At 55.8% G+C, this 27,167-nt stretch overlaps 1 protein-coding gene across 4 annotated transcripts in view; it reads left to right on the plus strand.

The window, feature by feature from the left end:
* The first annotated feature begins 16,068 nt into the window (after positions 1–16,068).
* The window catches only part of CACNA2D2 (calcium voltage-gated channel auxiliary subunit alpha2delta 2), a 140,552-nt gene continuing 129,453 nt past the window's right edge, over positions 16,069–27,167 (plus strand). For all 4 annotated transcript variants that reach the window (XM_070359390.1, XM_070359388.1, XM_070359391.1 and 1 more), the window contains exon 1: positions 16,069–16,535. In XM_070359390.1, the coding sequence (XP_070215491.1) occupies positions 16,321–16,535 (215 nt within the window). In that variant the 5' untranslated portion in view covers positions 16,069–16,320. The remainder of the gene's footprint in view (positions 16,536–27,167) is intronic.

Here is a 27,167-nt window from a genome sequence, read left to right on the forward strand (position 1 = left end):
CTGGGTGTGGCCTTGCCTAGACATAGACTCTACCTGTCCCGTCTCTTCACTGCGCCCTCCTCCAGCCCTGGCCCGTGGGAACAGGGCAAGATAAACCCTAAACTGGGAATCTGGAGCCCTGGGGCTGAATCCCAGTATTCTAGACCCGATATCCAGAGTCCCCAAGTAGCTGCCTCCCCTGAGCCTCCCCTCTTGCAGCCCAACCCCTGGAAGGCCAGGCTGGAAGGGCACATGTTTGGAGAACCAGAGTGTGACTAGGATGATCCCTTATAGATGCCTGCACAGAGCTTTAGCTGACCTAGGGAGGACATGCAGCAGCAAAAAGAAATAAATCTCCATTATTTTAAGCCACTAAAGACTTTAGGGCTGCTGTTGTTGAAGCTGGACTTGACTCATCCTGACTGACATGGGGAGAAAGTATATGTTCTGTGAGCAGGTGGTACCAAGACAAGGGAGGAAGAGGGTGGCGGCGACGGTATGCCAGGAGGCCAGATTCTCACCCTGATGTAACTATCCTTGCCCTTCCCCTCTCTGCGGCTCGGTCTTCCTGCCAGCAAGCCACAGGTGTATCTTTTGGAACTGTGGAGAATGGGATAAGGAGACCATGTGAAAACACCTTGAGTCAGGAAGAGTAAGCACAGTTGAGCGTGAATGGAGATGGTGACAGTGCGTCCGTAGGCAGGTGATGATGCTACTATGGGAGTGACAGTGATGGTGAACCGTGATGGTGCCGGCGAGGCAGGGACGGCGGCAGTGTTTGCAATGCCAGTGCGGGTGCTGACAGCCATTGAGACCACTCGTGTCAGCCTGGTCCGGGCGCTGACTTCCACCAGGGTATAGGTACGGCAGCAATCACAGCAGACCCAGATGGGAAGTCTCAGACAGTGATTAATTACCTCCACTGGGGCTGGCTAATTGTCCAGCGATCTCTGCCCATCAAATGCCCTGCCTGCCTGACCCGGGCTTGCCTTCCAGAGCAGGACTGCGTGGTGTCAGGGCAGAGGTTTCTCAGATATGCCAGTCCCGAAGGCTTCTTCATTTGCCTTTGCTGAGCACTCCCCCAGTGGGCACCACACAGGCTCCTCGTGGGAAGCTGGGTGCTGGGCTGGGCAGCTGTACAAAGCATCAGATGGTGTTTTCCTGACTTTTGATGAGCACAATATGGAGTTGCCATGTGTCAATTATATGCTTAAGGTGCAGGGCTGGTGAGGGGAGCTCTTAGGGTATTGGCTAACAGAGTCTACTCTTGGGGTCCTGGCTCCATCGGCAAACCTCTGTGCCCCTTCCATGCAGGGTCTTCTCCTGGCCACTAGGGGCACCACGGACTCAGTGATGACTCATCTTGCCCTCTGGAGGTCCCAGTCTTGTGGAAAAGGCAGTTCTGGACCTAGACCAAGCTTAATGAGTTTGGCTTGGACACCTGCGCAAGGGCTAGGGCAGAGCGGCTCTCCTGGTACCACTGGGCAAACCAAAACGGATGAGGGACCCCCAGGTCACAAAGGGACTTGAAGGTGAGCTGGGCTAGAATCACCTTCTCACCTCCAGGCCAGGGGTCCTCCCACCACACCCCAGCTCCTCATTCTGAGCTCTATTTTTGCTGGGAGGCACAGATGAAGATTTAAAAAAAAAAATTCCTCCGTTTTGTTTTTGCTGAATAGGCATTTCTGTCATCCCACTCTGAGGGGCTTGGCTTGTTTGCTACGAGGGGGGAAAATGCCTCCATTTAAAAGCAGAACTAAAAGAAAAACATCCACAGGCCCCATTTCACTGCAGCAGACATGATGAGCACACCATGGTCGTTAACATGATAAAAGTCACTTTGTCTGGGTGTAAAATTCATTTTTTCCCATTTAGCACATGGTGCATTTGCATCACGCTGCAGTTCCTGGGTTGTGGTCTCCTCCCAAGGATGCCCCCAAATTGTTCCTATTACCCAGGCAGTGACCTGAGACCTGGGCCTGGTGAGGCCGGGGCCAAAGTACTGGGAGAGGCCCATGGTGTGCGTGTTCCCTTGGGCACGAGGCTTCTCCTTGAAACCCCACACTCTGGTCAGGCTTGGAGGGGACATGGCAGGAGGGATGAGTGGGCACCTGGGGACCTCTTGGCCCAGTCTTCACCCCGACTCTGCCCAGCAGCTTGCTCCAGTGTCCCATTCACCACTGTCCCCCTCCGCCCCCCGTCTCAGGAGTCCTGCCTTCAGAGACAGGGTCTCACTGAGCTCCTGACTCTCAGAGAGGGGAGGGTATTGCTTGTGGACACCTGAGCAATCGAGGCGGGGTCCATTCCATCCCATCAGACCAGGACTGAGGGTTCAAATCCCCACCACCAGCTGTGTCAGGGCCCACAAAGGTCAAACGTCAGGGCTGAGGCAGACAGCCTGGGTCCTGCCTCCCTTCCTTAGAACATAGTCTTGAATCTTTCTCTCATTTGGACTCAGTTTCCCCAGCCATACAGTGACAAGCTCCATGGGCCAAACTCTGAGGTCCCTTCCAACTCTAACCCTCCCTGGAGGATGTTCAGACATGACCTGCTGTTCACCCTGAACCTTGAGGGGGACCTGGTACTATGGGGATCACTGCTGTGGATTAAGGGTCTAGCAGACAGTGGGGGCAGGGACATAGAGCCCTCTGCCACTCTGCCCAGGAGGCCAAAGAGGACCAGGGCCCCTACCCCTCGATCCTCCCCACAGAGGCTAAGCCGGCTCCAGGAAAGGGGTGGCATCAAGCTCTGCCCAGATGGGGCTGACTACCCACGTGGGAGCTGTGGATACACTATAACCCCAGAGCTTAGGGAGAGCGAGCTGAGAACCCCTTTCTACAGGGTTCTGCCAACAGACATGGAGAGAAGGAGAAAGGACCCCCATAACTCTGCCCACAGCTCTAGGGGCTTAGACTCTGTTACTGATAAAGCTGCCAGCTGGGGTGGGCAAAGAAATAGAAGATTCCTTCTGGAGAGAAGGAAAGTGGCAGGCTGTGGGTGAGATGGAGGAAGGTCCAAAGAGGGGGATGGCAACTGGCCCCAGCGGAAGGAGAAGTGGGGAACCCTTTGATAAAATGCTTACCTGGCCCTGAGGGGCTTGGGCAGAGTGGACTCAGAAAATGCACAGTAACTGGAACCCGGGTTGCCTGGTAACCTTGCCCTGTCACCTTGACTGGGGACACGGAGAGGCTGGGAAGACCTTAGCAGTGGGTGGGAGTCTTGTCACTATAGGGGGCATGTCCAAGTCAAGGGGCAACAGTGAGGGGCCGGCAGCCCTTTAGAGGTGATGTCCCACACAGGCTTTCCCCCGGAAGGCAGGACTCTAGCAAGGCCATGGTCAAACCGAGACACAGATCTAAGCTACCCATCTCCTCTAGCCTGGAACAGGGGATGCCGGGTTCCCCCATCTCACAGCTTACATCCCGCTGCCGGAAGAGGGGTCTGTGACTGCCAGCCAGAGCAGAGTTCTCAGGGACTCCGGGGCGTCTGGGGAGGCGGGAGAGGCCCCCCTGCTTGGTGAGAGGGTGCGGGAAGGCGCAGTGCGCATGGCAGGCGGGGCCCAGCAACAGCTGTTCACTTACTGAAGCTATTTTATAATATTGCCAGAGCTTTTAAAATAATCCCATTTCTGCAGAATATTCCTAGCTAATTGGAGCTGTCTCTTTCTTATTAAACAGAAAGGTTATAAAAATGTGTGTTGAGGGTTTAAGAGCAATACCTCTCGGCTGCTCTGATTGTTATGACAAGGATAACGTACTGGGAGCCGGTGGCTGGCAGGCTGGGTGGAGCAGGCTCTGGTGTCTGGGCTGGGGCGGAGCAGGGGCCGCCGCCCGGGGAAGGGCCAGGCTGGCTCCCCCCCCCCCGCACCTTGCTCAGCACCGGCTTGAGGAACGGCAGCCTTCCCTGGAACAATTGCTCTCTAAACACTTAGGCTGCTGTGACAGGACTGTCCATCACCCAGGCCTCTGACTGGGGCAATTCGCATAATTTACCGAGAGGCAGAGGAGAAGGGGGAAAGTGATTCCAATTAGCCGAGCCAGGAGGCAGAGGAGTTAGCTAAGACCTCAGCGCTTCAGGACCATGAATAAATAGCCCCCAAGCGATGATGGGGAAGTGCAACTGAGGCCAAGGGTACTAAGTGGTGCCCATTCTGCGGATGAGAGCCTGAGGCTGTGAAAGGGCTTCCCAAGGTCGTCCAAGGAGGGTAGAAATGAGTCCAGACCCTGTTTGGAGCTGAGGCCTTGTGCCCTGCTCCTGTCCCTCCTTATGCTGACCTTTGGCATGGGGTGTGCACCCCAACTCTGTACTGGGAACCTCTGGGGCCCCCCACCCCTGCTATCCTCCATCAGAGCAGTCCCACTTCAATCTGTCAGAAATGGGGGATCTGATCAAATTTATGTTAAAGTGAATTCCTTTTGATTAAAAAGATAGTTAGAAATCCAGTGTCCTGGAAGAGGCTCCCAAAACTTCAGTGGACCACCTCCCAGGTGCTTGGCGGCTGCCTGCATCTGAATCATTTAATGGGCAAATCAGTTTTGTCCTTGGGATCCTTCCTGGGACCTCTCCAATGAAAGACAAGCTTCTAGGCTGACCCAGGCCACCCCCTCCTGTCCCTAACTGTCACATTCTCCACAGCCACCGAGTTCTCCTGGTGCACCTCTGCCTGTTGTCCCAGTCTCACCGACCCATCACTCTGCGGCATGTTTTGGTCCGAGTCCTGCCCCCAGCTTGGTGTGTGCTGGGCCTGGTCTCAGGCTCCTCTGGGTGGAGAATGTAGAGGCGGGGCACTACTGCTCCCCTTCTTTCTGTGGACCTGGAGGGCACCATGCAAGGAGCCCTTCTGTGCATGCTTCTGACTCAGCATCAAAGCATCAACGCCCCCACCCTAGCAGCTCTGAGAGGAAGTTGAGGGGACTTATTGAGCCCATTTTACTTTCAAGGAGACTGAGGTGCAGTGATGGTGGGTAATGAACTCAAGGTCACCCAGGCCCAGTGGATGTCCGCTGCCTCCCAGCCATGAATCAGGCCAAGGCTCTGGATGACTGTCCTTTCCACCCTGTGCGCATGGGACGTTTCTCCCATGATTTGCGGCTGCTGCCTGTATCCAGCCCTGCCCCCCGCCTCCCGGCTTCCCGGCCTTCCTGCTCCAGTGCAATGGGCTCTTCCATCACAGAGAGGCCTCACTGCTCGAAACAGAGCAGACTTTAAACGCATCGTTGGCTTTCCCCAGAGCAGATTCTACCTTCGAACCTTTTACTAGTTCTCCAATATTGCCTTCACTCGGAACGTCCTCTCCTTTATCTCTAGGGAGCTTTCCCATATTCCCGCAGCAGAAAGCAGTTCTTGACCCGTGCATTCAACAGTTCATCTCTGTGGGGCCTGGGGACCCCTGTAGGGAAACCGGACAGCATGAGGCAGGGCTGCGTGAGTGCTCTGTTGCTCAGACTCTTTGTGACCCCGCGGACTGTATGTAGCCCATCAGGTTCCTCTGTCCATGGGATTTCCCAGACAAGAATAGTGGAGCGGGTTTCCATTCCCAGTCCAGAGGATCTTCCCGACCCAGGAATCAAACCACATCTCTTGTGTCTCCTGCATTGGCACGCAGTTTCTTTACTACTGAGTCACCTGGGAAGCCCTCATGAGGCAGGGGGCCCGCCTTATCCACAGGATCCGAGGTCTGCTCATGGGCTGTGTGGGAACAGATCCCCAAGTGTTTTCTGCTAAGCTCTGCCTGGAGATACCTTGGGCAGGGCTAGCAGAGCAAAGAGATTCAGTACAAGCAAAAGAGAGGAGGCCTTTTAGATGGTGATCAAACCCAAAGACTGCACTGTCACCCTGGGAGTGGGCGGGAAGTGCTTCTTTGCATGCCTTGTGCATAGCTTTGCGTACTGAGATAAGATGGACTTATTAAAAAAGCTTTTTTTTAAAGATTACAATGTGTTGCTCATGCCTCAACCCAGGAGGAGCTGGACTGGGAGTCAGATCTCATCTTCACCGCTTCCCAGGCAGATGGAACAATTCACTCGGAACCACGAGAGCCTCAGTTTTCTCATCCACTCAGGGGGCATAATGCTGTCTTCTTGGAAGGCTACTATGAAAATTAGGCTCCGTGCCTGTTGTGTAGTGGAGAAGAAGCTGAGTGGGGGAAGGATCAGTGACAGGGGCTATGATTCTCATTCACTTTCTGGAGGAAACATCAAGCAGTCTCTTTTGGAAATCACAGGAAAGCCACAATGACCTGGGTAAGTCCTTTTCCTCTGTATAGTAAACATAAGGTTCTTAGTCTCCAGGGAATGCTGGGAGTAGGGGGACTCCAGTGGGTAGGAGGTGGTTGGAGCTCTCTCAGGGCCTATTTTGCAGGAAGCTGCTGCAAGACTGTCCATGAGGTCAAAGCACGTCTAGAGAGTTAGGGGGTTGGCAGAACCTGGGTGAGGAGATTCCAGACATGTCCAGTGGTCTAGAAGAGCAGCAAGGCCAGGATTCTGAGGTCAGCCAGAACGGGCAGCATCACCCTGGAGTTTCTAGCAGAATCGCTATGGTGTGTGTATGGGGTGGGGGGCAGTGAGTGGTTGGGCTTATGGGGAATCTTCAGTCCCAGCAGAGACATATGGCTGGCAGAGGAACCTGAGAGGGAGTTGTATGGAGGTGTGAGGGCAGGCTCCATCTCACTGCCATCTCACACCTGCAGGACTGGCAGGGGTCACATGACTCCCATCCAGACCCCAGCATGATGGAGGTGATATATTATTACATAGTCATTTAGTCATTATCATTATTTAGTCAGCACTTGATAATGTCCTCTCTTCCGAGGGCCTTGAGCATGCCTGACATACCTCCCGCTCCCCTCCTGCCCCCTACCCCACTCCCCCGGCCCGTTCCCCAGATATAAGCACCATCCCCCAGCCCTGTCCCAGGCCTGACTCATCACCAGTGTTTCCTGTCTATGGCCTGCTCCCAGCCACCCGATGACAGCTGGCTTGGGTTTTCAGGCAAGACCTAAGTGGCTTGTTGCAAATTGCTGAGTCCACATCCTGATCCTTCCCGAGGTCTCTCTCTGTCTCTCTCAGCGAGTCTCTCCATCCGCCTCTGCCTCTCCAAAGCTCCTCCTCGCTCGTTTAGAAATTAAGACCTCAGCAAGATGGTGCTCTGGCGCTGCCAGGCTGGGCTCAGGGAGGCCGCGGCAGTAGGTGTGGGGGAGAAGCCTTCCAGCTGGTGGGAAGATGATCAGGCAGAAGCCTCTTCACCCTCCTCTGGACTCTCACTGGCCCCCCGGGTGCAGCTTCCCCAGCATCCTCTTCTGTCTGCCTGGGGCCCAGCAAAGCTCTCTGTAGCCTCCCTCTGCAGGAAGAGGGCTTGGCTCCGACTTAGGGATTTTCTGACCTCCAGGGTCTGTCTCTAGGCCCCTGAGGGGCTCTCTGCTGCCTGTATGTGTCCTAGTATCTCCCTTGCTATGCCGACCACCATACTGGCCCCTCATCAGCAAGTGGAGATAGGAACATGGGCCAGCTCTGACCATGAATGGCCCCAAGCCAGGACCCAAAGGGCTTGGGTTCTCGTCTTAGAGATGTCACTATTCACTAGGCCCAGCCCAGAGCATTGCTGAGGCTCAGTTTGCCCATATATAGAAGAGAGTGAGGGCTCTACAGACGTCCTGCTGTTCTTTGAAAGAGATTCTGGGGCCTGATTATCTCTAGGACATCCAGGGTGCCTCATACCTGCCTAGACCCCGGGTCCAGTTGGGAAGGGAGCCAGAATTCTTGCAAGCCACGGTCACCCATAGCACTTGTTCCCTAAACAACCTCTCTGTCCCCACCCCACACCTTCTGGGTAGCAATGTCTCTCTCTTAGCTAGCCCACCTAGAGTAGAGTGGTCTCAGGTCAGCCTCTGCTCTACTTGTCCACCAATTCCTAGACCAGCCCCTGTTGCATGCTGCACCTCACAGGCTGTACCTTCCATCGAGACCAGATGCTCCCTTCATTTGCCTGGCCTGGTGCTACTTCGTGCAGGTAGGGGTGATGGAGGAGCAGGTAGGAGCATGCCCCCACCCAGTCCTGTCTGCTTTGCCCCTTTGTGCGGCCTGAGGGACTGGAGCTCTCGGCCCGGCTCCTGCCAAGTCTGGGCCCATCTGTCTTGAGTGTCTCTGGCTTCCCCCGCACCCCCCAGGCAGTAAAGTAGCCTCCAATCCAGCATGACCTTCCTCTGCAGATCTTAGTGGCTCCCATATTCCCCCTTGGTCAGTGCCAGGGAAGATTTCATAGGGAACTGGGCTGGAAAATACCCTTCTCCCCCCAGGGCCTGGGTAGTTGTTGAATCGGAAGAACACTGGGATTGTGTTTGAAGCTAATAGTCTGGCCTCCAGGACGACGTTTCCAGGCTCAGAGGGGATCCTCCAGGATCTCCATCTTCAGGCCACTCCAACCAGTGGGGAAGGAGTCCATGCCTCCTTCCTCCTTGGTCCCTGCCTCACCTCAGGCCCAGAGGTGAGATCGCAAAGGCCCTGACCCAGTAAGAGTGGCAAGGGCTGCAATGGAGCCCTGATTCGGGGAGTGGAAGGACCCATTGTCGCTGTTTGGTTGCTAACTCGTGTCCTGTCCTTTGCGATCCCATGGACTGTAGTGTACCAGTCTCCTCTGTCCATGGGATTGCCCAGGCAAGAATCCTGGAGTGGGTTGCTATTTCCTTCTCCAGGGGATCGTCTCCACCCAGGTATCGAACCTGTGTCTTCTGCTCTGGCAGGCGGGTTCTTTACTGCTGAGCCACCAGGGAAGCCCAAAGCACCCATAACCAGCACTAATGAGAAAAGCTAGACTGGTTCTCGGCAGAAGACCTCCCTTCTCCTCCCTGTTTGGTGTCTGAGGAACTCTCAAGGGGAGGGTCCGAGTGCTGGCATCGCCCCTGAGAAGGCAGGGACCTCATGAAATGGGGCGGGGCAGCCTCTGGACCATCTCACCTCTCACCACATGTCGCTCCTTACTGGCTGGCCCTGCCGCCACCTCCCACAACGTCAACTTCTTTCAATAATCGAAGAACACAGCCTCATCTGTCTTCCAGGCTCAACAAATGAAGTGCTAACTGCCCCTCACAGGAACAGCAGCCATCAGTTAAATTAAGTGATGGTGGAACCAGGTCCTGTCCTCCCCTCAACCACTGAGCAGAGGCTAATCCTCAAAAGGGTTGGTGGGCAACAGCCAAGAGATGCTTTCAGCAGAAGAAGCGGAAGATTTGAAGACTTTCCTCTGGGTGTTTCCCTAGCCGATTGCTTGGGGAAGTGCTTCTTGCGGTCTAGCCTTGATCTCTCCTGCCACTTCACCCACCTTGTACGGTTGCGGAGGGGGAGATGGATGGTGTGCGGTAAGGACCTCCCTCGGAGCACCCCCTCTCAGGAAATATTTCTTGCTCCACTTTTGCATTGAGCAGAGCTAATTCCTAATTCATTCGGAGACACCTCCCTGGCTTGCTGGTTTCATTCACCAGGTCTCCAAAGCCCCCTGTGCCTCAGTTTCCTCATTTGCAAAACAAGCAGGTTAGGGACAGGTGGTTCGCAGAATTACAGTCAACTTGATCCTGGCAACGCACAGGGACGAACTGACCAGGAGGCTCTTTCCCCGCCCCTGTGAGGGAGGCCAGCGCCGGCTTGTCTCTGCTCTCCGAGGGCCTGGAGGGGCGGCTATCAGAGAAGGCAATTTGCCGTGGCCATTCCGCCAAGGCGCTGATGGGGCGTTAGGCGGTGATGGAAGGCCGCTTCCTCAGAGCCTGACTTCGCCCACCGTTGACGCTCTTCACTCCCACCTGGAGGCAGAAAAACACGTCTTGTGGAGAGTTAGAGCTGCTGTCAGTGCTGGCCGGGGGCTCCGAGGAGACTTTTATTTATTTGGAAGTCGTTCAGACATCTAATGCTCTTCCGAGGGGAGAATTTCTCTCTTTTATTTGTCCTCATTTTCTCTTGCCACAGCGGGATGAGGGCCTCCAGGGAGGGGGGCGAACCCAGCATCTGGCCTCTGTGCCACATATACCCTGCCATAGAGGACACAGGGGTGGTGCTGAGGGGCCCCTCATTCCCCCGGGGAAGATGTTCAGGTCAGGGGTCCTCCCACCAGGGGTTCTGAGGACTCTGAGGGCCCCAGTGCCTAGGAGCAGACACAGAGGACCAAGTCTCGAATTTAGTCTGGGCCTGAGTCTCTTTGCTCACTGTAACCCTGGGACAAGCCCTGTCCTTCCTTCAGCCTCAGTTTCCTCATCTGTAAAATGGGCAGGTAGACCACAGCTCTCTGAGGAAAACTGCAGACTGTCCATGGCAGCTGCTGGTGGGGATGCAGACCATCAAGACAAATGCTGCTGGTAGGAGCAGGTGCTCACCCTGTCCCCATCCCCAGCTCGGTACTCGTGCCTGAGCTGAGAGGACTGAAGTTTTGCAAAGGCAGCCAAGTCTGGGCAGGTGACACTGTGTTTCCCTTTACTCAACCAGTGGTCCTTCTCCAAGGGTGAGGCCACCCAGGGTCCTGCATCCTGGATGCAGGGGTTAAAGGCTTCTTGATATCCTGGCTCATCGTCACCTCTGAGCTAGCCTGGCCCCAGGCTGCCCATGCAGCCATGCCATCGTTTCCCTGCCTCTTTGAGGAACTCCCCGCCCAGGGGTGGGTGCTGTGTTCTTCCCTCCCCATTAGTGAAGAGGTGCAGTGAGGAAGAAGCTGGGGCCCCAGCAGGCAGCCTCCCCATTGGTCCCTGCACAAATTCAGCCCAGTCCTGCCTCAGGTGTTTGCTCAGACTCTCTGCTAGGGCCGCCCTTTCCCCTACCTCCAGCCATTCATCCATCCTTCCCACCCTGTCCTTCCGTGCCAGTTTCAAGGCCCCTTCCTCTGGCAAGGGTTTCCTGACCACCAAGGCCTCAAAACAGAGTGACCACATTCTCTGTTTCACCCACATGACACAGTTATGCCTGGCTTGAGGTATTAACTGTATTTTTCCCATGTACCATATTGCTCCATTAAGTCGGGGAGGTCCCAGGGGCCGAGGATAGATAGAACCTCTTCCATCTACCTGGTTTCCCAGACTCAGAGCTCCATGTCCTGATCTGCACTGACCACTGGGTGTCCAGGGGCAAGTCTCCTCCCCTCTCTGGGCCTCAGTTTCCCCTTCTCTCTGACAGAGGATCCTATAGGCTCCAACAGTCTACAGTCCGGAACTTGGTCTAACTTTGGTGTGCAGGTGGTGATGGCCTACACTGCCTGAAAGCATTAAACACCAGCCCCCTCAATTTATCACAATATATGGCACTAAGCTGCCAGTAGGTCAATGGTGTGAGGATACTGGATGGCTTTTTTTTTTTAAGCATTTGACAAATGTTTTTAAAAAATTAATTGATTTTTACGTTGGGCTGCACTGGGTCTTCATTGCTGCCTGCGGGCTTTCTCTAGCTGCGTCGAGTGGGTGCTACTTTCTAGTTGAGGTGTGCGGGCTTCCCATTGTGGTGGCTTGTCTTGTTGCCGAGCACGGGCTCTAGAGCATGGACTTCAGCAGTTGCAGCGTGCGGGCTTAGATATCCAGTGGCACATGGAATCTTCTCGAACCACGGATCAAACCTGTGTCCCCTGCATTGGCAAGTGGATTCTTAACCAATAGATTTCCAGGGAAGTCCTTGATGGTTCGAAAGTGGGGTTCCCCTTCTGCTTGCATCCAGCGGCCACGCTGTGTAGACCATGCTTAGGCAGGGGCATTTAGTGGAAACATCACGTCTCTGAATGTCCCCAAGGAACTAGTGGATGAGCTATAGAAGCCTGCAGGTGTGAGCACTGGCAGGCAGCCCATACCTGAGTGTGTCCTGGCTGGGAGCCCTTGGGAACCACTGAGTGCAGCCCAAAGAGGGAAGAGAACAAGCACATCGATGGGGCTCGAGGAGGTGGGGATGGCGTCCTATCACAGAAGGACACTTGCCAAGGCCAGGGCCACCTCCACTGATTCAAGTGGAGGCACAGCTGGGTCAATGGGGCTCAGGAGGACAGGTCCTTCCCACCATAGTATTCAAGACCCTGTTCATCTTGCAAGGTCAACTTGGAATCCCTCCTCCTTTTCCAAGAAGTCTTCCTGCCTGTCAGCATTTAGGACCTACCCTTCTCAGGGTTGCCTGAGTCTCTCTGTGGTTTGCCTTCATTAAGCCCTTGCTAAGTACCAAGTTCTGCCCTTAGGGTGTTATACATGCTTTGAGTCTTTAGACCATCCCGGCCAGGTGGGTATCATATCACCCATTGTATGGATAAAGAAATAAAGTTCTCAGAGACGCACAGTAACTTCCCTATATGATTTGCAACACCGGATGCCAAAGCTGACACTCCTTATGCCCATGCCAGACCACTCTTCCTGGCCATAGCCCCAGGCCCCTGGATATGCCCTCAAAAGTTGTCCTTATGCCAAGACTTCCCTGGCATCCCAGTGGTTAAGACTGCACTTCCAATGCAGGGGGTGCAGGTTCAATCCCTGGTCGGGGAGCTAAGATCACACATGCTGTGCAGTCAGAAAAAAAGACAGTCCTTATGTCAACACCTCCAATGCCCTCCCAGTGGTCAGGCTCTGTGTGGGGCCCTAGGAGGGTGACAGGGACAAGGGAGACTTGGGTCCTAGCTTGGGTGCAGGTGTTTTTCTGAACCCAATGCAGAAGTTGCTGCATGTTTGTGTGGCAAGGGGAGGGGAAAGGAGAGTGGGGACTGGGGTGGGGAAACCTGTCTAGTTAAGGGGAGGTCCAGGAAGGCTTCCTGGCGTTAAGTGGTACTGATGGGTTCCTAAACATTCTGGGTTCAAGTGGTGAAGATGAGAGAGAGTGTTTCAGGCAGAAGGAACTCCAGGGATAAAACTCTAAGAAAGCCAAGAGCCCTCCAACCCACCAGCTTATGGAGCCGCAAAAGGATGATGGGAGGGAGGCTGAAAGTAGGCAGGTTGAAATGGGGAATCTTGCTGCCCCAGGTGTCCCGGACATTCCTGACAGGCTTCCACGTCCCTCAGGACTTGCTTGCAACATAGTTCAGTCCAGTTCAGTCTCTCAGTTGTGTCCGACTCTTTGCAGCCCCATGGACTGTAGCATGGTGAAGCTTCCCCTGTGCTTCACCGTCTCCCGGAGCTTGCTCAAACTCATCGAGCAAGTGATGCCATTGAGTCCACTGAGTCAGTGATGCCATCCAACCATCTTGTCCTCTGTCATCCCCTTCTCCTTCTACCTTCAATCCTTCCCAGTGTCAGAGTCTTTTCCAGTGAGTCGGCTTGATGATGCTCTTTGTATCATGTGGCCAAATTATTGGAGCTTCAGCTTCAGCCTCCGTCCTTCCAATGAATATTCAGGGTTTATTTCTTCTAGGATTGTCTGGTTTCATCTCTTTGCAGTCCAAGGGACTCTCAAGAGTCTTCTCCAGCACCATATAGTAGGTTTTCCATAAAGACCTCTCAATCTCTTCTGGGCTGCTAAGCCGACTTCCCCCTCGGCCCACGTGTAGAACCAGCACCTGCCAGGCCCCCTGCCACTGTCTGCTGGCTATAGCTTCACTTGTCCCTGCTACCCCCCATCTTTCAGCACAGGCACCTCTGGCCCAATGGGTAGCCCCAGGCTTTTGCTGCCAAATCCGCCAATGTTCCTGCCCCAGAGGTCCCCCTGTTCCCTGCAAAGCCTTGATTTTTCTTCCCATGATCTTAACCTGTGGCTGAAGGCAGCCACCAGGAGACTGAGGATGTTGTGAGCCTCAGAAGTTGGAGTGTGGAAACTCTTACTACCCGTTTGCTCTTAATTACCTTCCCTCCTTATTTGTCTTCCTTTAACGGCCTGTCAACCAAAATCTCCCGCCTTTCCCTCAGCACCAGCGGCCTCAATTAGGGGCACATCTGTGGAGGCTGGAACTGAAATGCCCAACTACCAGTGCCCACTGGCTACCCCCAGCCTGTGCACAGGTACCTGAAGACCTGGGTACTCTTTGGGGATAGTGCTGCCATCCTGGTGTCAAAGGGCAGGGACGCTGTCCCCGACATTTCTCACTCTGCCCCTGCAGAGCTGGCCTTAGGAAGGGCCCACCTAACCCCAGAGGGCACTCAGGAGAGGTGATCACTAGGAGAGGTGATGCCTTTTGTGCCAGTTCCCTGGGGCCAAGATCCAGGCATTTATCCAGCAAACAAACGGGAGAGGATACCACGGGCCAGCCCTTCCCTAGGTATGGGGGAGATAGAGATGCTAGAGACAGCTATCAGTAGGAGGGGCTGGGAGAGGGCTGGTTAGGTTAGCTCAATCTCCTTGACTCTTCTGTGAGGCACAGCCCTCCTCACCCCACCATCTGTCCAGCAGAAAGGACTGCCCTGCCCAGAGGTTGGGGTGGGGATGTCTGGTACAATCAGATATCTGGCTTGTCCTCCATAGAACTGGCCTGGCTTGGCCTCCCAGAGTCCACTATATCCTTCCTGTTCCCCAGCCTCTGGGCCTATCAGCAGTTTGGGGCTCAGTGTATCACCTTCCTTTGGTAACATGTTTGGGACCTATGGCAAGCCCCAGTCTGGCCCTTGAAGACTCACACAAGTCAGGGAAGAGGATACTCCAAAACTGTCTTCCCAGCTTGTGAGGGTAGGCAGGGGTGGGGGAGCCCAGACAGGAACAAGGAGCCAAGTAAAGATTGTCCTGGGTTAGGGTTAGGGTTAGGGGCTTCCCTAGTGGCTCACACTGTAAAGAATCTGTCTGCAATGCAGGAGACCCGGGTTTGATCCCTGGGTTGGGAAGATTCCCTGGAGAAGGGAATGGCTACCCACTCCAGTATTCTTACCTGGAGAATTCCATGGACAGAGGAGCCTGGCGAGCTACAGTCCATGGGGTTGCAAAGAGTTGGACACGACTGAGCAACTCACACACACACATGAAGGTCATCCTGAGCCCTATTTGCTTGCTGCTCTCGGGGTGAGAGGGGAAGCTCTGCCTTTTTCAATTCAGGCGTTACCACTCTTCCCCCTCAACTACAAATCCTCTTTAGGCTGACTAGTAAGTAGGTGATGGGAGACTCGACTCACTCAGCTACGATAAAGCAGGGGCTGTTGCTCAGGTGGTTACTGGCCCGCAGTCCTAATACTAGGCACAGAATCAGTGGGCAGTTACTGCTTAGGGGGTCTTGCTCTGTTCCCGGCTGGCAGGGAGCATTCTTTCATTCTGTCTGTCTGTGCCAAGGGCAGAGCAGGGTCCCAGGGCAACTTCAGAGGAATCTCAGGGATGCTCTCTCCCAATCACGAGTGTTTCAGTTTACCAAGTAACTCATTCCCACTCTCACTTCATCCTGGAGGTGGGGTTGGGCACTCACACAAGCCTTCAGAAGGGAAGAGACTGAGGCTCTGAGAGGCCGGCAAGCTGCAGAGTCAGGACTGACACCAGCCCAGCCTTCTCCCAGCAGCAGGGAAGAGCCAGGAGCCTCCAGGACAGAAGTGATTGGACTGTGCAGGGGTGAGCTTACTGGCACTGGAGAAGTTTAAATAGAGGCTGTGTAAGCCTTGGGGGCTGGGACTTGGGGCTGTCCTGCTCACAGTGCCCATTTAGCCCAGGGAAGTGAAATGAACGGCTGCATAGGGCTGTATCTTGCCATTCCCAGCCCCACATAACACTGCAACAGGACCTGGTTTCCATTCAGGATTTTTTCTTTCTCTCAGGACCTCGGCACCCAATCCCCGCCAAGGGGACTCTTGAAGGTAGTTGGAGCCCCTGGCCGTGTGAGTTCAGCTCCTCTGCCCTCTACAGCGGTCTCTGCTGAAGCCTGCCATTCCACCATTAAACCTGTGACTCCAGGCCTTAAGCCTGTTGAAGGTCGAGCCCCCAGAAGGGTCACACACGCGCCTGCAGGGGACTCTTCCCACGAGTGCGGCGGCGAGGAGCATCGCAATCTGAGGCGTGCGGCAGGGCGCACATCGGGAACTCGGACCGCGGCTGGGGCGCGGGACGCGCGCGCCCGGGCTCGGCTCGGCCCCGCGGGCCAGCAGGGCCGGCTCAGGGCGGCGCGGGGACGAGGGGCGCGCGGGCACCGGCGGGCGCGTGGCCGCGGCGGGGGCGCGCGGGGGCGGGCCGGCCGGGGACGGGGGAGGGCGGCGCCGGCAGGTTGGCGGCGGCCGCTATTTGAGCGCCGGTCCCGGACCCGGCACTCAGAGCGCTTGGAGCCGGCGCGGCGGAGAGATCGCAGCGCGCATCCCGCAGAGGTACTGCGGCTCGGGCAGCCCTGGAGGCCCGGAGCGAAGAAGGCGGAGGACGAAGAGAGGCGATTGCCGCCCGCCGCCCGTCACCCCCCCACACACACCCAACCCGCCGCCGCCCCCCCTCCCAGCGGCGCCGCATCTTGAATGGAAACATGGCGGTGCCGGCTCGGACCTGCGGCGCCTCTCGGCCCGACCCGGCGCGGACTGCGCTCCGATGGCCCAGCCGCGGCTCCCGGCTCGGCCCCGGCGCCCGGCGCCCGGCGGCGGGTCCCCCGCGCCCGCTGGCGCTGCTCCTGCCGCCGCTGCTGCTGCTCCCGTTGCTCGCCGCCCCCGGCGCCTCAGCCTACAGCTTTCCTCAGCAGCACACGTAAGTGGCCTCGGCCCGCCGCGGGACCCCGGCCGAGCCCGGATCCCCACTTCGCACCCACCCCCAGTCCCCGGCCCGCGTCCCACTCCGGGGCGGGGGCGCCGGGTCCTGCCGCCCGCTGCGCCCGGGGGTGGCGACCCTAAGCCCAGAGGGCGGGCAGCCGGGGTCCCGGAGCTTCTGGCTGCGTCGCGAAACTTCCCAGCGGTGCCCCTTCTCCCTCCCATCCCCCAAACCGCGCAGAGGGAGATCTCGTGGGATGGGGGTGGGGGGTCCGAGCTTGCCAGCTGATTGCCTTGGAGCTGTCGGGGTGACAGGGGAGATCTGGGGTTGCGTGAAGGAGCGGCCAGAGACCCCCTGCCCGACGGAGTCGCAGCCCCGCGTCTGGCTCAGGCTTCCTCTCCGATAGGAAGCTGGCGCTTTAGATCCAAAGGTGGGGGATCCCTCCACACCTGTCTTCGCTGGCCTTTTTCCTTTGAGAAGCAGGGCTGGATGCAGAGAATGCGAGCACCTCAGGGGGTCAGTGTCCCTTCTGCCCGCCCGCCCCCCACTACACCTAGGGGAAAGGTCCCCTGGAGGTGAAGGTGCCAGAGTGGAGGCAGAGGGTGAATGACAGGAGGCCCCCCCGGCCTGCCCCTGCTGCTGCTGCCAACAAGGTAATAGCAGCTCGTGGCCCTGCCAGCTTCCGCTGGTCCTCCGTGGTCCTGAGCCTTCTCTCCCTTCCTGAGAGCCTGGCAACTCGGGCATCCTCCTCTGGGCCAGCTTGGCCAGATGTGTCTGGGGTTGGGAATGGATATTCAGTGCGTGTGGCCTTTAGGAGAGCAGCTGTCTGTGGGCACCGTGGTCCAGCCGTATGTCGGTGCCTAAACACCCTTGTGGCTTAGGGGTACGGTGACCACCTTGCTGTCTGTTATGTGTCTCTGGGTCCGAGGAACCACCTGTCCCTGGACTCCTGCACCCAGTTGGCCACACTGGGATTTGGGGAAATGAGTAACCAGGCTGCTTAGTGGCCAGGGGGTGCGAGGGCAGGGTCTGGCCTCGGGGAAAGGGCAAGACTGGCTCTGCGTCATTAGACCAGTTCTGCCCAAGGGTAGGGGCCCCTGGTATTGCGTACTCTGGCTTGTAGGCTCTCCCAGATGAAGAAAAGCAAAACTCAGGAAAGGCTTTGCCCGAGTCTCTCTCTGTCTTGTCATTTCTCTCTTTGCACAGCCTGGCTGTGCTCAGGCGGGTGATCAGTAGGCAAATTACAGGTGCCGCACGGACGTGTCCTCTGTCAGCCGTCTGGATTTTTCGTGTGTGTATGTGGGGTGTGCGCAGGTAGAAGAGAATCATATGGAAGTTCAGGGTTTGTGGGTGCGTTATTGTCTTTCATTTGCTGTGATGAAAATGAACTTCAGCCCCAATGTTTAAAAAGAACAAAAGCATTATTTTTTTGTTGCTGTTCTTTCTTCCCCTCAAAACCAAGACACAACTGTTTTTCCCCCCCGGGCTGATATGTAGCTCTTTGAGTGAAGGTTTAAGTAGATGTCTGTTTTCACCTCTTCCCACCTTGCTCCCTCTCCTTGTGACCTGCAGTGGGTCAGATGGCTGCTGGGCCTGCGTTTTACACCTGTGAGACCCTGACCGGAACGGACACCTGTCCCTCTGTCCCCAGTCAGAAGATGGGGAGGCGGGTGTGATGACAGCGGCACGTTTCCAACTGGATGCTCGTCTCTTGTCGATCTAGTTGGAGCTGATTTGAGGGTTTGGGACATGTCTTGCAAACCGTAACTAGAGAATGAGAGTGGAGTGGGCTGGGGGCTGTGCGGCTCTGAGGGTCCAGGGGGAGGGGACTAATGGTGTGACGACACGCGGCGCTGGCAGTGACAGCCAGCGCCCTTCAGCTGCCCTGGTCCCACAGATGTCGACGCCCACTGATCCTTGGAGGGAGGAAGGGGAGGGAGTTGAGTGAGGGTCCCTCCCCCAGCCCCCTGCATGACCGGGCTTAGTTGGAGTTGGGACTTTTGCTGAACTGACAGGAAAGGCTGAGGCTGCTGCCCTGGGGCTGCTCTGGCCGGTGGCCTCTGTGAACTCTCCCCGGTTAGCGTGGCCCGGCTAGGATACGACTTCCATACAGGTGCAGGTGGCTTTCTGTGGTGGGCAGTGGGACCCTCAGCCTCACGGCCCTAGGGTGACAGCCCCTCAGTGGAGAGGGCCCTTGACGCGAAAGTCATTTCCTCATTAGTGTCTGGCAGCGTGACAGGGCCCAGCTTTGCAAGCTGCTGGGTTTTAGGCAAACGTGGGTTTGGGTCTGTAGTCGCTTTGGCAACATGGGTCTCTGCCCACCCGGCAAAGCAGACCCCGGCTGCTGCTGGATGGAAGAGGGCAGAGGAGTTACTGCTGGATGGAGAACGTGGCTTTGATTTGCGGGGAGGTGCCCTCTCACCTCCCCTGGACCTGGATCTGGTTTTCAAACAAGGCCAAGGCCACGTGTGCTCAAGTACATGTGTGTGTATACATGCCCTCGTGTGTCTGGGCTGAGGTGGGGCACATGGAGTCGGAGCACACGTTGCCCGTTTCACCTGCTTCCTCCTGTTCCCTGTTTGCTGCTGGCTGGGGGCGGCCCTCACGGCTTGGCCTCTCCGGTGTCTTTTCCTTTCCCAGTTCTGTCAGTCTCCTTCCCCCTCCCCTGCCCCCTCCTTTGGTCTCTCGTCTGGTCTCCCACCCCTCCCTCCACTTCCTTGCCCATCCCTCTGATCTCTCTGTGGCCACCCTGCCCTACCCACCTCCTTTGTCATCTCTGTTGGACTGTGGTCCCCTGTTCTCCGGCACTCCTGGGTTTCTCTGTATCCTGTTCCATGAGGTCCGGGCTGAGCCACTGGCTGCATCCTCTTAGTCCCACTCCTCCCCAGTGATGGTGCTGGCCTGCACCTCCCTTCCTCTAGGGGATCCCGAGGGGTCTGGGCCCCCCAGCAGATTAATGACAGCTGGGTACATGTTCCTTTACCCGAGTGCCCACAATGGGGCATGCGTCAGTCTAGCTACGGTTAATGGTGGGTGACGTGTGTCTGTCTGGGCCTCCGAGCCCACGTCTTCACCTCCCTGTGGCTCCCCCTGTTAGAGGGAGGCAACATCACACATCTGGGTCCCCCGTTTCCCCAACAACCTGCCAACGGCTTTTGCAGGAAGCAGGAGGGGGCGAGGCTTCGCGATCTACTGCCACTCCCACTGGCTGTCATCTCGCCTAGCGCTCTCGATTCGGGGTGGAGGGACCCTTGGCTGTGGTCCACCCCCAGGAGTCACCTTTATTGGGTCAACTCTGCCAGGCTGAGCCCTGAGGCGGGAGTAGCCTGTTTGAAGACAAGCCCCCTCCTAGTGTGCGGGTGAATCTCCCTCCCGAGTCTCTGGCACACTGGTGGCTCCAAGGAGAGACTGACTCACAAGTGGAGTGAGCCCTTGGTGCCACCCTCTCTGCGCCCCCCCCAACCCCCCGCAGTGTGCAGGGGTCAGCCAGCTCTCGGGAGGAGGCAGTCTGGGGACATGGTGGGTGTCAGGTGTGGGTCCCGAAGGCTCAAGCTTTGGTCTCCAGATCTGACCTTCTCCATTGGGGTGACCTTGCCTCTGTTTCCCCAAATAAGATAATAGAGAATCTGCTTAAGAGGCTAATGGTGAGAATTAATGGGAGAGGGTGTCACCTCTGGCGGCAGAAAGTGTTCTGGCACAGGTGGGAGTCCTGGCAGCTGTTGATAACATTAACATCTACCCCTGATGCTACAGCATGCTGGGCCCCCACCCACCAATCTTTCCACATTGTTCCCATGGGCTAAGCACCTCCCTGTCTTTCTGCTTTGTTATGCTGTCCCCTCATCACTGCTGCTTTTCTCAGGGGTTTAGATGCTTCCTCCAGGGTCTCACACCCACACTCTCCGGAGGTCTCTGGGTTGTGCCACTAGCTCAGGCTGTAGCCCCCTACCAGAGATATCATCTCTGTGAGGAAGAGCACTGGGCTGCCTGCCTCATTCCCTGAAGCCCACCTTGACTAAAGGTGGAATGTCACCAGGCCACTGGTGGTCTCCCCTCACTGAGCTTGGGCCAAGCCCCTTATTCACATTACGTCCTTGACCTCAGACCCCATGGTCATGCCCATCCTGCAGATGGGGAGACTGAGACTCAGAAAGATGGAAGAACCTGCCCAAAGCCCCATAAGGACCAGGGCAGGGAGAGGACTAATCTTTCAGATGTTTTGGTGCCCTGCCAGGAGGCTGGGCACACCTGGGCAGTGGGCCCAGGAAGTTGGGATGGAGATGCAAAACTTGGGTATTTGGGAGAAAATGAAGAGGCCTAAGACACATGAAACACACCTCGGCTCCCAGTGGTAACCTCTCCTGCTCTGTCCCTCGGTTCTCTTCTGGGTCTCAGGCAACCCTGAGGGGGCCTTCCAGGGCCCTGCCAGCCCAGTGCTCAAGGCCCCTGTGCCTACCTCCACCCCCTCCCACTTGTACACAGGGGATCGTGGAGTGCCCCCCTCCCCCTGCCCAGTGCAGGATTTTCCTTTTTCGGGGCTTTGAGTCACGTGCCAGGCATGCCTGTCATGGAGGGATAGGCAAGAGGGACTTCATCTCAAGACTCTGAGATGCCATCTCCCTCTCCAGATTCCAGTATAGTTCCAGAGGGAAAGGTCAGGGGTGAACGGGATGGGGATTGTTCATGGAAACCTGAGGCTGGATGCTCTAGGGCCACGGCAGTTTTTTCAAGCCTGAGGGGACTTCCGAGGTCTTGGACCTTAATAGATGCTTGCATTTTCATGCTGTGTGAACATGTGAGGCCTAGGGGGCTGGGGAGCCAGGGTTCTATCTGCTAAGAAACTGTTCAAGGGGCAGCTGGAGGTTTGGGAGTCAAAGCAGGCAGGCATGTGGCGTGCGCCCTCCCTTGGAGGGTGCTGCTGTCTGTGGGTTGGGAGTGGTCTCTTTCTCCTTCCCCTTCCAGCACCCACCCACCCTACCCAGTTCCATCCTCATGGGCTTCCAGATTCAAGATCTGCCTTGGGAACAGGTGACCTCTGTCCTTAAGTGAGGGCTCAGGGCCTTAGGTCTGGGGAGGGGCACCAGGGCCTGGGGTGCTCTAAAGATGAGGGTGGGGGGCCTTCCCACTGCTGGCTGCATCTCTTCAACCAATGGGGGAGCCTCTCTTCGTGTCAGGTTGGTTTTTTTTTTTTTTCCTGGTGCCTACTGTCTAAACAAGAAGCTACAGAATCAATATTCGTATTCCCAGAGGGAGGTGTATGTGTGGTTTTTAGTTTTTTTCCTTTCCCTCCCTCTCTTGTCCTGTGTAACCCGAAGAGCCTCCCGAGCTGCCTGTGGCTAAGGGGAGGAGTTGGTGGTGCAGGTGGCCATGTGGATCGAGCTGCCCCTGGGGGGCTTACAAGGGACTCAAGGATGCTGTCATTTAGGTCCACAAGCAGGACCTGGGACAGCGCTCAGCCAAGCCCTGCACGACCACTGGCCACTGTGGGACTCAAGCAGTTGGTTTAGTGTCTCTGGCCTAGGTCCTGCTTAAGGATCACCTACTTCCCCTCCCTCCTCACCTGGGCCCCCTCTTCCTGGGGCTAGTCCTGCCTGCTGGGCCCCTGGCCACTGCTGGTGCCGATGACTGAGCCTATGAAGGATCTGGCCTTACAGAGCAGGAAAGCCTGTGTACCTGGGGTTACGTGGAGGGAAATCTTCAACACGGGGAACCTAAGGATCCCCAACCTTGTGTTGGCCTGGTCCTGGGGGCCTCTGTCAAAGGCAGTCCCAACCCGATTCTCTCAGTTGGCAGCTTGCATTGTGGTGACCTTGGACAGCCTCATCCACCCCCCTGGGCCTCAGTTTCCTCTTTTCTATGGCTCTTCTGAGTCTGACACTGGCAGTGCCTTAAGAAGACAGGTCCAGAATCTTCCTGCTCCTCTGCACACTCTGCTCCAGCTATGGTGGGAGGCCTGACCCCAGCCTGAGTCCCACTTCCCCAGTGTGAGGAGCCCGCGCCTCTCATACTGGCCTCTGGTCACACCTTGGGTGTCTGGAAGCGGCTTCTCAGACTGACCCATTTTGAGCTGTGATCAGCCTAATTGTTTAGCTGAGAGGGAGGGGTCCCGGAGGTCTTTGCCGCTGATTATTAACCATCTCTCCCTACCTTGGAAGTGACTCATTAAACAAAGGAGAAAGAGGTGGGTAAGAAGGAGGAGAAGTCACCCCCTCTGTCTCTCTTTCCTGCTCCCCTTAGACCCTGGGCACCTTGTTCCTGCCTGGGTGCCTTCCTTCCCTGCTGGACGAATCTTCCTGAATGAGCCCCCTCTAGACACATACAGAAGTTCTGCCACGCCTCTCACCAGCTGTAACCTTGCGAGCTTCCTCAGCCTCTCTGGGTCTTGGGCCTTGTCTGTAAAATAAGGTTCCCTTGATTGTGCTGCCTCATTGGGTTGGGCTGTGAAAGGTCATGAAGGATGAATGACAAAGGCAGGGGATTCTTACTGGATCTCTGAGCGTTCTCAGTCCAGCTGGGCCCGTACTCCAAGTGCTAGGCACCTGTCCCATTGCCCATGGCGCCTACCACCCAGCCAGGCTCTGAGACTCCATTGTGGTTTCTGGGTCCTTTCTCCTGTGCTTGGCCGTGGCCTGTGTGCACATGTGAGCTTATGTATGGAAGTATCTATATATTTGTGCTTTTATGTGTGTTTGTGCACATTTGTTGGATATATTCACGTGTGTGCACACTTGTGAGAGTGTCCATTTGTATATGAAGGTGTGCTTGTGTGGGTGCGTGTGAATGTGTGCCCGTGTGTGTGCTTCATGCATATGTGCAGGTTGTGTGTACATGCACGCGCATGTGTGCACACAGGTGTTAGTGTGTGCCTGTGAATGTGAATATGGGTGTGTGCTTCTGTGTGAGTGTGCATAGGGAAGTGTGCACATATGTATGGTTTATCTCTGCACCCAGAATGCGCTCCCAATGCCCACCTTCTGCACCCGCCTTTGAGGTTAATGCCAGGACTCCACTGGGCAAATGCTGGCAGCGGGAAATAAAGCAGCCCGGTTGTCAGGACCAGTGTTGTGCAAACTTTTATGTCAAGAACAGCCTGAGTTAAGGCTGAGCTGAGAAGTTTGATCATCTACCAACTGGCTTGCTGACAGTCTGCAAAGGCAACACACAGAAGCTGCATCCTTGTAATTCAAATTTTTGCAAATCGAATGGTTATTTAGATGCACCACAGGACTTGGGACTCTGAGAAGCTTGGTGAGTCCTTTGTGAAGCGCAGCATCTTTGCTAACAGCCTTTCCCAGGTGGAATCTGGATGGGGGTGTGGGGAGCGAGTGGAGGTCGTAGCTTAGGCAGAGTGGAAACCCTTGCTGTGTGACCTTGGCCTGGCGTGTTTTTCTCTAGGAGTGGGTGCTGCTCACTTGCACGCTGAAGGGAGGGAGACTGGCCTCCCGTGAAGCATCTGCTGTGGGTTTGGGGTTCTCGCTCTTAGCAAGACATTTGTACAGTCAGCTGCAGGCATGATTCGGGTATAAAAGCTTCGACTTGATGATGCCCGCATGTTCCTCTATTTGGGATGCCTCCAGCAAAGCTCTTCTTTTCAAGGATGAATTTTTGCCTACTGGGTCTTCGTAAGCAAGGCAGTCTGGGTGTCTTGTGCTGGGTGCTGGCCTTTGGGATATGTGCGCCCGGAGCTGATGGGTTGTGATGTCTAAGAGAACTGCAAGTTTTGCTTTCCTGGCATTCTCAAAGCCTGTATATTGTCAGTGCTTGGATGCCCCAGCAGCCTAGGTATCTTGGGAGGCTTCTGCAGAGGTCTGGGGCGCCTACAGGGGCTGTGAGGGTAGGGAGCCTGGCACGACAGTCTCTTTGGGCAGATAATGGGCCTTGCCTGAGTCCCTGATTTGGGAAGGAATATCCCAGCCACAGAATCCCCTGGTAACCTAGATGCCTCCATTGTACAGAGAGAGAAATTGACACCTGAGTACCAGAAGGAGCCTTCAGGCCCCACATTTCCTCTGGCTACACACAGTCTGTGGGCAGGGCCCAGGCTCCCATGTGGGGCTCAGTGCAGGCTGCCCAAAGGGTGCCACCCATTCAGCCATCCTTGCACCAAGATATACAAATGATTCTCTTAAATAAAAACATCCTTGACATGACATGGGAGCGATTTGAGGCCTCCTTTGGCAAACCCCACGGAGCAAGGTGCCTGTGGTGTGGGACCCCAGTTCCTGGTGTTTCTCTGGGGCAGACGTTGTTGGTACCCTTGTGCCATCTTAGAGTCAGCGAGGCTTTCAGGGGACCCTTGGGAAGGACACCTTGTTGCCAGGTGGGCATGAATGGGCTGGGGTGTTCTGAGATGGGTAGAGACCCCTGACCCTGCTGCAGGTTTCCAGCCTGACGTGGCTGATGTGGCATTTTAGCCTTGGTAACTTCCCCTCTCAGTGCATGTTCTCCTCCCTCCTGCATCGCCTGAAATGCTATATTTGAAGCCTTAAAGGTCAGGCCTGGTGCTGCCACTGGTTCCAACAAACAAACAACAAAACAACCCACCTCAGCCCTGCCCCCAACTTCACTTATTGGAAAAGAGAAGTGAGCTAGCAGAACAGGCCTCCATGCAGGGGGCTCTCCCAGATGGGCATTTCTCCTTTCTCCCTGTGAGCAGAGGCTGGGGTGGGCATGGTGAGAACTCAGGCGTCTTCCCTTCCTTTCCTGGACCTGCCAGGCATGCTCTAGTGTCTTTCACTGAAGGTTAGCTATGACCTTGAACTCCAGAAACCTGCTGTGGGCAGAGCTCCGCTTCTCACCTAGCATTTGGGGGCCTTCCTGGGCTGGCTCTGGTCTCTGGCTACTAGCTCTTTGACTAGACTCCAGCCAGGCCAAGCCACTTGCAAGTCCTAGTAGGAACTCTGGCCTCTCTGCCTCCTGGCTGTGTCCCTATTTTAGACTGGCCTGCTCAGCCTGAGTATTGAGCCAAGAAGCCTTCCAGATCATTGCTGCCTACTCCTGTGGGCCTCTCCTCCAACCCTGTGCCTCCCCCAACTCCCAGCTCTGTGCTCACTTTGTAGGGGCCTTCCAGGAGTAGGCATTGAGCTAACTACTAACACTTCAAAAGCTGAGTCCAAGGAATGGCTGCTAGGAAAAGAGGCTGCTTCTGTACACACCTTGGGAATCCTAGCATATTAATTTTTTTCATCATGGTTAGACTCTCTGACAGGGAACCCAGAGGTGGGTACGGATAGGTTGTCATCAAGGACCAAGGCTTCACCTGCACTCTGCCTGGCTGGTCTTACTTTGGTGTGGCTGTCTGTCCTTGACTAACTTCCCTCATGGCAATAAGATGGCTGCCACAGCTCCAGGCATCACATGTCCCAGACATTAGGAGTAAAACAGGAGATGTTTCCTCTGAGTTCCTCTTAAAAGAAGGCTGGGAAACCTAAACCAGAAGCCCCTAGCCAAATTCCCCTCACATCTCATTGGCTAGCACTGGGTCACATGTACACTCTAAACCAATCACTGACAATCAGGAAGGTACATTGTGATTGGCTCAAGCTAATCAGGATTTACCCTTGAGTTAAGGATGGGGTCACCTTGGGGCTGGAGGCGGCAGAGATTCTTGCAGACTTGGGTTTTGTTAGCGAGAAGAGGGTTAGTGATAGAACATGGGGAAGCAGGATCTGTTTCAGGGTCAGACAAGAAGACTGACAAGAGGAAGAAGGAAGGGAGAGGAAGGGAGAGTGTTCACGTTTGAGGAAACATTTGTAAAGGAAGTAATTTTAACCACATCATCAATCACTGTGATCTGAGCCCCAGGTGCTGTATTCCACATATGCTAACAAATGAAATCAATCCATTTTTAGTCCCATTTCACAGACAAGAAAAATTGAGGTTCAACAAGGCCAAGTGATACTGAAATCACACAGATGGTGAGTGGTGAAGGCAGGATTACACCTCAGCACTTGGGTCTGGGCACTTAGCCACTACTGCACACAGTCCTTCTACAGCCTGCCTCCTCCAGAGAGCCCCCAACACAGGACCCTCAGGGTACCCCACACTCCTGCACTCTTCCATCACTCCCATCCCTCTGCCCTTCTTGTCTCAGTTTCTCCCTACTCCACCCTAGGCCTCTCCGGCTTACTGTGGGAGCTTACCCTCCTCCTCCCAGCCTCAGTGTCTTCAGCATTCCCAGGACCCTCTAGAGTGATGCATTCTTCTGCAGCTGATGATGGCGCTCTCCTGCCACCCCATCTGCAGAGCTCCCACCTCTGTCCTGTCCTTTAAGCTGGTGCTAGGAAGACCATGGCCGAGGGGGCTGCTTCTGATCGGCGTAGTGACAGGCCCGGGGGGGATCTCTGCCCTCAGGATGCACAGCACGAGGGCAGCAGCCATCTCCTTCCATAGAGGTTTAACAAGCACTTCTTGTGAACTGAACATGAAGTAAGCCTGAGAGAGGTTGGGTGGGCTGCACAGGGCCCTGCCAGCCCTAAGCAGGACGCCACCTATGGTCTGGCCAGCCTCTGCCTGTCTCCTAGTACTTGACTGGCAGTCGCTATTTCATGAAGCCTCCTCTGACTTCCCTGGGCAGCTCAGGGGCTTCCTAGGTGCCCCTGAAGTCTCCCCTATTCTTTTCCTGCAATAGAC

This window comes from Bos mutus, chromosome 22, assembly GCF_027580195.1.
Source record: "Bos mutus isolate GX-2022 chromosome 22, NWIPB_WYAK_1.1, whole genome shotgun sequence".
NCBI classification, from domain to species: Eukaryota; Metazoa; Chordata; class Mammalia; order Artiodactyla; family Bovidae; genus Bos; species Bos mutus.